The sequence below is a fragment of the Somniosus microcephalus genome, chromosome 8 (genome assembly GCF_052327205.1).
Source record: "Somniosus microcephalus isolate GS21.2 chromosome 8, FLI_Smic_1.0, whole genome shotgun sequence".
In the NCBI taxonomy this organism is placed as follows: Eukaryota; Metazoa; Chordata; class Chondrichthyes; order Squaliformes; family Somniosidae; genus Somniosus; species Somniosus microcephalus.
Genome location: NC_140994.1, coordinates 42,207,952 through 42,221,199, shown reverse-complemented (window position 1 = coordinate 42,221,199; position 13,248 = coordinate 42,207,952). Strand labels below are relative to the sequence as shown.

Here is a 13,248-nt window from a genome sequence, read left to right as displayed (position 1 = left end):
AGCATCTGTTAGAATAGGCATACTCACCTGTGCCACATTTGTCTTATTTGTTTATAAACTTAGAAACTTTATAAATCATGTGTTGGTGTGATTATACTGTCAATTTCAATAGGATTTTTTTTGTCCACTATCCCATAATAGAAATAGGGTTTTGGAGCCTTTTTGCTGAATCTTGTGAAGAGTAGCAATTGCTTCAAAAATTGAAGCCCTACTTTACAAGGTCTCTATCATTGGGGCTTCAGCTCCAATGTATTTTGGGGAAATTTGTTAAATTTTCTAAATGTTTATTACTCACTTGTGATGGAGGGCTGTCTACATTCTATTCAGCAGTGAGAATTTGGTGTGTTCTATTTATTTAAAAAAAAACAAATTGATTCTTTGCAATGAATTGTGTAGATGCATCACTATCACCTTCTCCACTAAACTACCAGTATAATGTAATTGCAAAATACTGCGATGCTGGAAATCTGAAATAACAGAAAATGCTGGAAATACTCAGCAGGCCAGGCAGCATCTGTGGAAAGAGAAACAGAGTTAACGTTTCAGGTCTGGGACCCTTCATCAGAACTGGAAAAAGCTAGAGATGTAACATATTAAGCAGGTGCAGAGACGGGGGGGGGGGGGGGGGGGGGGCAGGAAAGATGAAAATGTTGCAAATGGGAATGGCAAAAATCATACTGCATGAAAAATGAGGGCAGGGATAATTATCTGAAATTGTTGAACTCAATGTTGAGTCCGGCAGGCTGCAAAGTGCTACTAGTGCTTCTGACATGTCTTCCTTTTTCCTCAACCGAGGATTCCCCTCTACCGTGGTTGACACGGCCCTTGACCGTGTCCGTTCTATTTCCCGCACTTCTGCTCTCGCCCCTGCCCTTCCCTCCCAGAACCATGATAGGGTTCCTCTTGTCCTCGCCTTTCACCCCACCAGCCTCCACATTCAATGGATCATCCTCCGCCATTTCCGCTACCTCCAACGTGATCCCACCGCCAAACACATCTTCCCCTCACCTCCCCTTTCAGCATTCCGAAGGGACCGCTCCCTCCGCAACACCCTGGTCCACTCCTCAATCACCTCCAACAGCCCTGCTCCTTCACCTGGCACCTTCCTGTGCAAGCGCAGGAGATGCAACACATGCCCTTTTACCTCCTCCCTTCCCACTGTCCAGGGCCCCAAACACCCCTTCCAGGTGAAACAGCGATTTACTTGTACTACTTGCAATATAATATACTGTATTCGCTGCTCACGATGCGGTCCCCTCTACATTGGGGAGACCAAACGCAGATTGGGCGACCGCTTTGCGGAACACCTCCGTTCAGTCCGTACGGGTGACCCTGAGCTTCCGGTTGCCTGTTACTTTAATTCACTGCTTCACTCCCACTCTGATCTCTGTCCTTGGGCTATTGCATTGTTCCAATGAAGCTCAACGTAAGCTCGAGGAACAGCACCTCATCTTTCTATTGGGCACTTTGCAGCCTGCCGGACTCAACATTGAGTTCAACAATTTCAGATAATTATCCCTGCCCCCATTTTTCATGCAGTATGATTTTTGCCATTCCCATTTGCAACATTTTATCTTTCCTGCCTCTTACAAAAGTACAGGATGTTCTTTCAATTCCTTCCTCCCCTCCTAACCCCACCCCCCTGTCTCTGCACCTGCTTAATATCTGTTACATCTCCAGCTTTTTCCAGTTCTGATGAAGGGTCCCAGACCTGAAACGTTAACTCTGTTTCTCTCTCCATGGATGCTGCCTGGCCTGCTGAGTATTTCCAGCATTTTCTGTTGTTATACCAGTATAATGTGCTCCTTCACGAATTAATTGACGAGCACCAGGCAGGTATTTTTTTTGTAACCTAGAAAATGTATATAATTAGACTTCAATGGAGTAGCTCATCATTTGGTGTTATGGTATAGAATCATAGAAAGTTACGGTACAGGAGGAGACTATTCAGCCCATAATGTCTATACCGGCCAACAAAGAGCTATCCAGCCTAATCCTGCTTTCCAGCTCTTGGTCTGTAGCCTCGACGGTTACGGCACTTCAGGTGCATATCCAAGTACTTTTTAAATGCGATGAGGGTTTCTGCAACATCCTAAACAGAATTTCTGGTAGAAAACTGTTGTGCATTCCTGTATATGCAAGACTGAACACACCCAAGTATCAAAATGACTATGCATTCATGTTGAGACAGGAATTGTAATCTTAATTAACTGGTAAATCATGTTGTTTTTTCCCCTTATTCTTTGCTTCTTTGTGCCTGTGTGACCATGAGTTTCAAGGGTTGGCAGCTAAAGTGTGCATTGCTTTTGGTCTCTGTTATAACAGCACTTCGTTCTAAAGAAAATGTAGCTAATAATTGTCTCTTCATAAGGAATTAAGTTAACATTTTCTCCCTTTGCAGATTTCAGCAGTGTTGTGCAACGATGAAATTATGTTGACCATTAAACCAGGTCAGCATGGGTCCACATTTGGTGGCAATCCATTGGCTTGTCGTGTTGCTATTGCTGCCCTTGAGGTATGTCCAAGTGATGCAGACTGGGGGAAGTTGGTTACGTGAGTGAGGTTTTTAAAAAGCTATGTCCAATTCATTTGATTTTTCACATGTAATAAATTCCAACTTCTTAGAAGTACTCTTATTCATTATTGGCTACCAGAATAGGTAAATGCTCAAGTGAACATGGGTAAAAATAACAGCTTACATTTATACAGCACTCACTAGATAATCTGTTCCCAGCAAGTAGGAGGGGGATACTGAGCAGGTAACAGTTGAACACTTATTTTGGGGGGGGGGGGGGGGGGGGGTGTGGGTGATGGGGGAATTAAAGGATGACCAAAGATAGGGATTTATAAGCTTTAGAAGGAAGGAATGGGATAGCAAGGCAAAGTTCCGCAGCACTGTGCTGCCAAAGATTGCTCTCTGGTGATGCAGGGTGTGAGTAGTACTTCAAAACTGGAGGGACCTAGGATGCGGCTGAAGTAGATTTCAGAAAAGGTGGTGAGACTGGAGGAATTTGAAAACGAAGAGAAGGGCCTTGTGGTTGATAAGCTGAGGGAAAAGTAGCTTGTGGAACTTGGTAAGAACAGAAGTGTTTGGTGTGTAGAACTATGAGGAGACATGACAGTTTTGGATTAAACAAAAGAAATGATGGCTGAAGGAAGGGAAACTGAAACAATTCAAGAAATTGATCCTTGGGGTGAGGAAGGCATGGATTAGGATTTTTCAGCAGAGAATGGTTGTGCAAAGTTCTGGAGGGGAAAAATGAAGTCAGATGGGTTAAAAAGCTCTGCTCGGGGTTGAACAGTGTGCTGAGGTCCTGCGCTGAGAGGTTGATAGAGCTGCAGCTAATGTTACCAAGGTGCTAGAAGGAACTGAAAACGATGACACTGATTTTTGCCAATGTGAATTGAAGGAAATTTCAACTCATCCATGACTTGGAAACTAGACAGGCAACCTGATTGTGTAGCCACAGCCTTGGAGTAGTCATGGCAGAAAGGTAGAGTTGGGTGTCATTGGCATATACAAAGCTTACCCCATGCTTTCAAATAATGTTTGATAGCATGTAAGTGATAAAAGGGGTCTAAGGATGGGGCATGTTGCAGATGTAACTGTGCATTGGAGGAGAGGGTGGCTATATTAAAACATGTAGGAATTGAATATACTGCAGGTGGGCCACAAGATTTGGAGGAGAATGTAGTGGTTGAACAATGTGCTCAGTTGCAGGCACATAGGATGTTGATAACTTTGACCAGATCAGAATTTGGGTTGAAGGGTGTTCAGGTGAAGCATAGGGACATGCTGCAAAGTTGGGTGTCATCATGTTCAGTCTCCTTGGCGATTTAAAGAGCAGGTTGGAAATAAGGCAGTAGTTTGACAGATTCTAGAGATTTAAATTGTTTTGGAAGTTTAAGCGAGTTTTTCTTTGGAAAGGAGACTTCAAGCTGAAGAATTCAAGAATGTGAAGGAGGTTAAGGAAAATTGTTCCATCTAAAGGTTTCATACCAAGTACACAATTTAAAAAATGAAGTTTGAAGTAAGGTGGCATGTCTGGATCATTTTCACCCAAAAGATGGAGTTGTGGACTAAGTCATCAGGAAAGGCCTCAGAACCTGCCCATATAAATGGCTTCAAGACAGATGATTTTCTGGTTGAGGGATGTAGAGGAGGCAGATAGGTGGTGGTATATGTGAAAAGGGAAATGTTTGTTTAAGTCTAGTTCCTTTTCTCTCCAGTTTTGAAGAAGGGTCAAACCCGAAACGTCAACTCAAATTTCTCTCCACGGATGTTGCCTGACTTGCTGAGTTTTTCCAGCATTTTCTGTTGTTATTTTGTTTAAGTCTAGTTGGCTTCTGTTGCCAAACATTTTTATTTTCTTATTTAGTGAGATATCTATATAACTGGGCAAAATTTGATTTTTTAACCAATACCCCTTTAACTGTAATATACAGGTTCTTGAAGAAGAAAACTTGGCAGAAAATTCAGAGGAAATGGGAATGCTCCTCCGAAGTGAGCTGATGAAACTGCCATCGGATATTGTGACTGCTGTAAGAGGAAAAGGATTATTGAATGCCATTGTTATTAAAGAAACAAAAGGTACAAACAGTCTGGCACTTTTTCATCAACTCCCTGCTTTGTTACACTCCATATTATAGAAATTTCAGTCAAACAGCAGAGGAGATCACCAGATCTCAATGATTTAAATAAATAAGTTTTATTGGTGGCATAACAAAATGCCGTTACAGATAACTGGGGCTAGAACAGGTGTCAAATTTGTTCAGATTACAACAAACGGCAGTCATCAAGAACTTCTTTTGTAAATAGAGGTGTGGTTGTGAATTCTTCCTTTTTGAGGGAGAAATATATAATTGGTTAGAAATGTGGTTGACTGCCTTCCACCAGTCCTTGAAGCATTGCTGAGAATTGATCAAATTAGAACTAATCTACCTGAGCTAATCATGGGATTTTGACAAATTGGGTTTTATAGCCTTGTCTTTTTGGTTGCATGACTTTTCTAGTCCTTTTTAGGATTCTGGCAGGATCTGTCAATTAATGCTTTTGTACTCAGTGAGTTGGCTAATGTTGTAAGTAGATACAGGTAGACTATCCTTTATCCGCACTTCCGAAAACCTCAAAACCGAGTTTTTTCGTGAAGCGTAAGTCGTGCGCACGACATGACCTGAGTGGCGCCAAACATGACAGGAGTGGTCCGGGAGCTCTGCCTTTCCCTGTGAGCAGGGCAGAGGGTCACAGAGTTCCCTCCTGGGTAGGAGATTGCAGGCCGAGCCGGGCAATGTGAAGGAGGTACCGGGAGAGTGAACTCAACAATACAGTGGCCCGTCCGATAGTCTTTTCTTCCCGCCGCCCCCCCCCCCCCCCCCCCCGACCTGATTTGCAGGCCAGCTTAGTGTAGGAGTCAGCCGATATCCGGCTTTCCCACAACTGGCGGCGGCAGTCGAGCCCCAGACCCCCGCTAAGTCAAGGAATTCAGATACGGAGCAGGGGGAGCTGGAAACATCGATCTAATGGCAGAAATCAGCAGCCGTTTTGTTAGGTTTGTTTTCGTCCCCTAGCATTTTTTTTAAACAGTCAGGCTGTGGAAAGAGTCTCTGCAGCTTAGCAACAGCTTCAGAGATGCTTCCAAGGCAGGGCCCGAGTGTTTACAAGCTGTTGCTAAGCAAGTGTTTGTTGTCAAAACCTTCTGAAATCCAAAAACCAAAACACAGCTGGTCCCAAGGTTTTCGGATAAAGGATAGTCTACCTGTATTACTTCTGTTAAGGGTGTAAACCTGCATGATAAAGCAACTTGTTGCAAAAGGAGGGCTGTGTATTTGCACCATGTGTTGGAAGGTGCAGAATTCTTATTGCCACCGACACAGGCTTTGGGGGAAAATGTGTAATTTGATGCTGTCTGCTGTAGAGTAATTCAAGTTCTCGGCAAAGTAATTTGATCTAATTGTCAGGTAGGCTAGAGTTCAGACAAGGCACAACGCTAACACTACTGATATCAGGAAACACACAGCGCTGGAACGTGAGTTTTCAGGATGGAAGGGGTGAGGCCATGGAGAAATTTCAACATGAGGATGAGAATCGTGGTGTTAGTGGACCAGGAGCCAATGTACGCCAGCGAGCACAGGGGTGATGGGTGAACGGGGCTTGCTGCGAGTTAGGATATGTGCAGGAGAGTTTTGGATGAGCTCAAGTTCATTGAGGGTGAGGACATGGGAGGCTGGCCAGGAGCGCATTGGAATAGTCAAATCTGGTGATAAAAGACATGGATTAGGCCTGTTGCAGTGCACCGTCTGGAAAGGCATTTCTGGAGCAGCAGCAGGTGTACCTTTGGCCTATGATCCTAGTGAAATTACACTGAAGGCCTCCCTGCATGCTAAATGCCACAATGGCAGATAACCCGCATGTAGTGTCTTGCATGTTGGCAGGACCAACACAGAATATACTAAATTGTTTATTCATTCATTGTATGGGAGTTGTTGGCTAGGCCAGCATTATAGCCCATCCCTAGTTGCCCTTGAGAAGGTGGTGGTGAGCCGCTGCCTCGAACTGCTACAGTCAGTGTGCTGAAGGTGCTCCCACAGTGCCGTAGGGATTTTGACCCAGCGATTGAAGGAATGGTGATATACAGTATGTCCAAGTCAGGATGGTGTGTGACTTGGAGGGGAACTTGGAGATTGTGGTATTCCCATGCACATACTGCCCTTGTTCTTCTAGGTGGTAGGGGTCACATGTTTGGGAGGTGCTGTTAAAGAAGCTTTGGCGAGTTGCTGCAGTACATGAAACTCACTGCAGCCACAGTGTGCTGGTGGTGGAGGGAGTGAATGTTTAAGGTGGTGGATAGAGTGCTGATCAAGTGGGCTGCTTTGCCCTGGATGCTGTCTAGGATCTTGAGTGTTAGAGCTGCATCTGTCCAGGCAAGTGGAGATTATTACATCACACTCCTGACTTGTGCCTTGTAGGTGGTGGATAAGCCTTGGGGAGTCAGGTGAGTCAGTCACTACAGAATATCCAGCCTCTGACCTGCTCTTGTAGTCAGTGTTTATGTGCCTGATCAAGTTAAGTTTCTGGTCAATGGTGTCCACCAGAATGTTGATGGTGGGGGATTCAATGATGGCAATGCCACTGGGGAGATGGTTAGACTCTCTTGTTGGAGGTGATCATTGCTTAGCACTTATGTGATGTGAATGTTACTTGCCACATCAGCCCAAGACTGGATGTTGTCTGGTCTTGCTGCATATGGACACGGACTACTTCATTTTCTGAAGAATTGCAAATGGAACTGAATACTGTGCAATCATCAGTGAACATCCCCACTTCTGACCTTGTGATGGAGGGAAGGCCATTGATGAAGCAGCTGAAGATGGTTGGGCCTAGGACACTGCCCTGAGGAGCTCCTGTAGCGATGTCCTGGAGCTGAGATGATTGGCTTCCAACAACCACAACCATCTTCCTTTGTGCTAGGTAAAACTCCAGCCAGTGCAGAGTTTTCCCTCGATCCACATTGACTTGTGTTTTGCTAGGGCTTCTTGGTGCTACACTCTGTCAAAATGCTGCTTTGATCTCAAGGGCAGTCACTCGCCTCACCTCTGGAATTCAGCTTTTTGTCTGTTTGGACCAAGGCTGTATTGCGATCTGGAGCCCAGTGGTCCTGGCGGAACCCAAACTGAGCATCGGTGAGCAGTTTATTGGTGAGTGACTGCCACTTGATTGGCACTGGTGATGACCCCTTCTATCACTTTGCTGATGATTGAGAGTAAGCTGATGGGGCAGTAATTGGCCAGATTGGATTTGTCCTGTTTTTTGTGGACAGGACATATCTGGGCAATTTTCCACTTTGTTGGGTAGATGCTCGTAGCTGTACTGAAACAGCTTGGCTAGCGGTGGCTCGTTCTGGAGCACATGCTTTCAGTAATACAGCTGGGAAGTTGTCAGGGGCCCATAGATTTTGCCGTATCCAGTGCGCTCAGCCTTTTCTTAACATGTGGCGTGAATCAAATTGACTGAAGACTGGCATCTGTGATGGTGGGGACCTCGGGAGGAGGCCAAGATCGATCATCCACTTGACACTTCTGGCTGGCGATGGTTGCCAGTACAATTTTGAAGTTTGGGGACGATAGAAAACTTGGCAACATATTAAATAGTGAGCATGACAGTAGCAGACTTCAGGAGGACATAGACAACCTGGTGAAATAGGCAGACACATGGTAGATGCATTTTAATGCAGATAAGTGTGAAGTGATGTAGTTTCAGAGAAACCTGGAGAGGCAGTATAATCTAAATGGTACTATTTTGAGGGGTACCAAAACCAGGATCTAGGGGTGCATATTATTCACAAATCTTTGAAGGTAGTGGGGCAAGTTGATAAGGCAGTTAAGAAATGTATGGGATACTTGGCTTTGTAAATAGGGGCATTGAGTACAAAAACAAGGAAGTCATGCTAAACCTTTACAAATCACTGTTTAGGCCTCAGCTGGGGTATTGTGTACAATTCTGGGCACCACACTTTAGGAAGGATGTCAAGGCCCTGGAGAGGGTACAGAGGAGGTTTGCCAGGGATGTGGAGAAATTGGAGTAGCTAGGATTGTTCTCCTTGGAGCAGAGAAGGTTAAGGGGCGACCTAATAGAAGAAATCAAAATTGAGGGGTTTTGATCGAGCAAGTAGGGAGACACTATTTCCTCTGGTCAGGGGGGTCATAGATTTAAAGCAATTGGTAAAAGAACTGAGGGTAAATGAGGAGAAATTTCTTCAGAGGGTTATAATGATCTGAAACACACTACCTGAAAGGGTGGTGGAATCAGATTCCATAGGAACTTTTAAAAGGCAATTGGACATGTACTTGAAGAAAACTAATTTGCAGGGTCATTGGGGGGGAGGAAAGCTGGGGTGTGGGATTGAATTGGACTGCTCTTTCAAAGAGCCATCACAAGTGTGACTGATCAAATGGCCTCCTGTGCTGTAAGCTTCTATGATTCAGCATGCATGTAGTCCTGTGTTGTAGCTTCACCAGGTTGGCACCTAATTTTCAGGTATGCCTGGTGCTGCCCAGCATGCAATTCTACACTCATTGAACCAGGGTTGGTCACCTGGATTGATGGTAATGGTAAAGGGGGATATGCCAGGCCACAAGGTTTCAGCTTGTGGAATACAATGCTACTGCTGATGGCCAACAACGACTCAGTGGATGCCAGTTTTGAGCTGCTAGATCTGTGCTTAATCTATCCCATTTAGCATGGTGGTAGTGCTACACAACATGATGGAGGGTGTCCTTTAGGCATGGACTGTGTGGTGGTCACTCCTACCAATAGTGTCATGGATAGCTGTATCTGTGACTGGTAGGTTGGTGAGGACAAGGTTAAGTCGATTTTTCCCTCATGTTGGCTCTCTTACCACCTGCCGCAAGCCCAATCTGGCCACTGTCCTTCAGGGCTTGGTCAGTGGTGGTACAACTGAGCCACTCTTGGTGGTAGCATTGAACTCTTGTTTTCCCCCCCCCCCCCCCTTCCTGCTTCTTAGACCTGGATCACATTCTCTTCTCTTCACTCTTGTCCTTCTCTCCCACCCCCATCCAGGGTCACCTTTCCAGCTCTCTGACACAGGTTGCTTTTAGTGCCCCCTATTACAGCTTTGCTCAAACCAAGGTGGTTTTTATGCTGTACTTGCTGAAAAGTAGCTTACATAGTGAAAAATATTCACAAAATACAAAGTACTAAGATTTGTTTTGAACAAGCACACAAATGTTAATCTCAACAACTTTTTTTTAATTGTAATTTTTATTCTCTCTTTCAGCTTTTGATGCAATGGAAGTTTGCCTTCGTCTACGTGATAATGGTCTGCTAGCTAAACCAACCCACGGGGACACCATTAGACTGGCACCACCCCTTGTGATCAAAGAGGATGAAATCCGAGAATGTGTGGACATCATTCAGAAGACTATTTTGTCTTTTTGAAGTAGATTGAAGCTGTTAATACTATGTATTTTCAATAGGTACCTGCATTTGTGGTATCTTTACAGCTAGATTGTATTTGCACATTATACCTAGGGTTTTATTTGAAGCAGCTGGTATCTAATAAGCATTTCTCAAATCTTCATATTTAAGAAATTACATTTAACTTCAGTCACAGACCAAAGACCTGAAATAGTCCATGCTTGACTGTTGAACTAGTGACAATTTGTACAGTACTACAAACCTGATTAAAATCTGGAATTAAATCTGGGTGAAATTAAAGTTCACTTAAGGTCTTCAAATTAACTTTTAATTTAATTTAAAAGGTTCTCTTGAAAAATTTCACTTTTCAAATGTAATTCCAATTTGGACACTCCATTGTCTGAAGTACAATATATTTACCTTCTATGTGCACAAAATGTGGTGGTTTAAATCCTTCAATAGAGAATTTTCTACACTAAAATGTTTGCTTTGTGTTCATGCTGAGAAAATGAAACACTTTCCCATTCCTGACAGAGACTGGTTTTCCACTCCTATACTCCCAGCCTGTAGTTTCTCAACAACCAAATTGAGTAACAACTTGCATTTATGTAGTGCCTTTATTGTAGTAAAAATGTCCTAAGGTGCTTCACAGGAGGGTTATCAGACACAATTTGGCACAAGAGCTATTGGGACAGTTGAAAGAGGTAAGTTTTAAGGAGGAAAAGATGGGGTAAAATAGCTGGCTGGTGAGTGCAGAAACAGAAAACCAGTCCTGAATGTCATCAAACACTTTCTAGCTCAGAGCTCCATTCTTCATCCAACCTCTCTGTACTCTTTATTTGTTCCAATGTGACTTTTCTCCTCCACATCTACCAGCATGTAACCTGTAGTCTGAGTGCAAATACAGATGTCTGTAGACTTGATCCCAGGTCCTAGCTGTGTGCATGGCTCTCAGTTCCGCCTAGTTGTATTTTTCTAAAATCTCTGTTGCAACTGATCTGTTGCTTTGGGTGGAAAAAGGCCATTGGCAAATGTTGAATGATTACTAAATTCTAGTGATACTGAAAAATTGGACAGCAAACATGGCGTATGTTAAGTTAATACTGAATGTAGAGAGTTGTTTCTTAGATATGTGACATTCTTGATTCCATTTTAAATATTAGGTGGCAAGAATCACAACTTGCCTTCTTCATTCATAAAGCATTGCTCATAGCTCACATACACACTCGGAGAATTCAGTTGCATCCTTCAGCTGATATGACCTATCATTCTTTGCTACAGTAAATGCAATTATGTTGCTCCTATTGAACCATACTGTTTTATATTTAGTAGAAAATGCCATGGACTTCAGTATGTGCTTTGTATTGCAAAGTGTGTTTTTTCTCAACTGTGCAGGAACAGTTAGGATACCCATCATTATGAAGTATCCTTGGTTTAATACAGTAATGAGGATTACAGTAGGTGCAAGTAACTTATTTTCCAGTACAACATTTAATTGATCAGGCAAGCTCTGCATTCCATGCAAGACTGTTGTGGCTAATGTCCTGTGTACTGGTAAACCTTTTGATAACTGGAAAGAAAATCTGTAGGAAAAGGGCCAAGGAATTCTGTGGATCTCCTGATTTTTTTTTTTTAACTTTGTCGTGTTTTAACAAAAATCCGTGGTCTTTTTGATTTACGTAACTAGTTTGCCCATTGAAGATAATAGGAGTAATTCTGTTCCAAGTGCGAAGTTGTTAGCATTTTTGTAAAATGCCATGTTTTAGACTAAGTTTGAGATTCAAAAATTTATAATATATTGTATTCATCAAAATAAGAATTTAATTGGGCTTCAGCGTTGCTTCTGACATGGTTAGAGATCTTTTGAATCTTCACAATGAGATGGATTGTACAGTGGAACAAATAATGCTCAATTGAGCAGCTTTGCTTGAGTTTGCTTTTTTGCTTTGAAATATTCACTGCTTTTGGTGTGTGCGCACCAGTATTGCTATTGGTTTTTGTTCTTTCAAGTGGCTTGAACAATGCAGTTGGGAGTGTTCCACATACTGTGGAATTGTAGCAGGCATCACTAATTTTCAGGCAGTGCCATGTGTTTGATTCTGATTACTTGGTTTAAGCACATTACTCTGCAGTGCAGTGAGATGTTAAGTGATTATGTATAAAAGCATAATGTTTGATAGTACATTGCAATGCAGTACTAATACCTACTATATTAAGTGCCTGAAAACTCAAATGTTACCACACTTGCCTGGGGAAAGCAGGGCAGAAACTGCCCCATAGTTCAATTTTTAATCTGTTTTTTCCCTCGAGTCAAGTCATCAGGAATTTCCTCATCAAATCCCGGGAAGCACTTAGAGCATTTGTTTAAAAATAGAAGAAATTTTTAATTGTTACTCACCAACAAGGGCAGATTGGAATACTGGGTTGATCTTTTGGGCATTTTACTCAAACTATTGATTAGGAGTGGTTGATAGGAAACCAAGTATTCCACGATGATCCCAAAATTGGAGAAGTGATTGAGGCCTTGATGCTGAAGGGCATGGATGATGTGATCAGAAGCCGGTTACTCAGAAGTTGGGCTACAAGTTTAAAAATTGGGAAGCCTTTAAGCAATACTTAACAATTTATTTTTCTGGAGAGTAGTAGATAATGTGAACTAGGTTCATCAAAAACAGAAAATATTGCTTATCTTAAATTTTAGTTATGAAAGGCTATCGATACTCTCTGCTTCAGTGCTATTGGATTCTCCCATAAGTGTATCCTACATCTTTTAACAGAGGAGTTTGCTGCCCAGGAACTTCTGAAAGGTAGACTGTTTAACACTTTAGTGAGATGAAGCCAAATGTAAATCAACAGTGGTTCATTTTACAATTGTTAAGCAAACAGTGAAATTAATAAATCTCTTCATACTTGAACTTGATTTCAGTATCACTCCTTGTAATAAAATACACCATGCTATTGCTCGTAGTGAATTAAGTATATAACTCTGATCGGGGCTTTGTCCAAACCTGGTCAGCTCGATCTTCAGAGCTGCTCACTCAGTGTCTCCCTTACCATATCATCTTGAACACTGATAAACAAACCGTTTGCTTGTCCTTTTAATCCCTAGCTGGAGGAAGCTAGCATCTTGTTTTCTGACTCCTCCCAGCTCACTATGCTTGGGGATTGGCCAGTGGAGCTGCCAATTAAGCTGGCTACTGCCATTTCACCACCTTTGGTAGGAGCTTCCCTGTAACCTTCCTTCCTGAGCTCATGGGATAGAAGCCATCCCAGCAGAGTCACCAATCTCCTGTCTGGGGTGGGTTAATGTATCA

The 13,248-nt window shown here is 42.9% G+C and overlaps 1 protein-coding gene across 2 annotated transcripts in view; it reads left to right on the top strand.

The window, feature by feature from the left end:
- Positions 1–12,849, top strand: part of oat (ornithine aminotransferase) — a 33,600-nt gene extending 20,751 nt beyond the window's left edge. For both annotated transcript variants that reach the window (XM_085994621.1, XM_085994622.1), the window contains 3 exons: positions 2,402–2,515; positions 4,447–4,591; positions 9,795–12,849. In XM_085994621.1, coding sequence (XP_085850747.1) covers positions 2,402–2,515; positions 4,447–4,591; positions 9,795–9,955 — 420 coding nt within the window. In that variant the 3' untranslated portion in view covers positions 9,956–12,849. The remainder of the gene's footprint in view (positions 1–2,401; positions 2,516–4,446; positions 4,592–9,794) is intronic.
- The last annotated feature ends 399 nt before the right edge of the window (positions 12,850–13,248 follow it).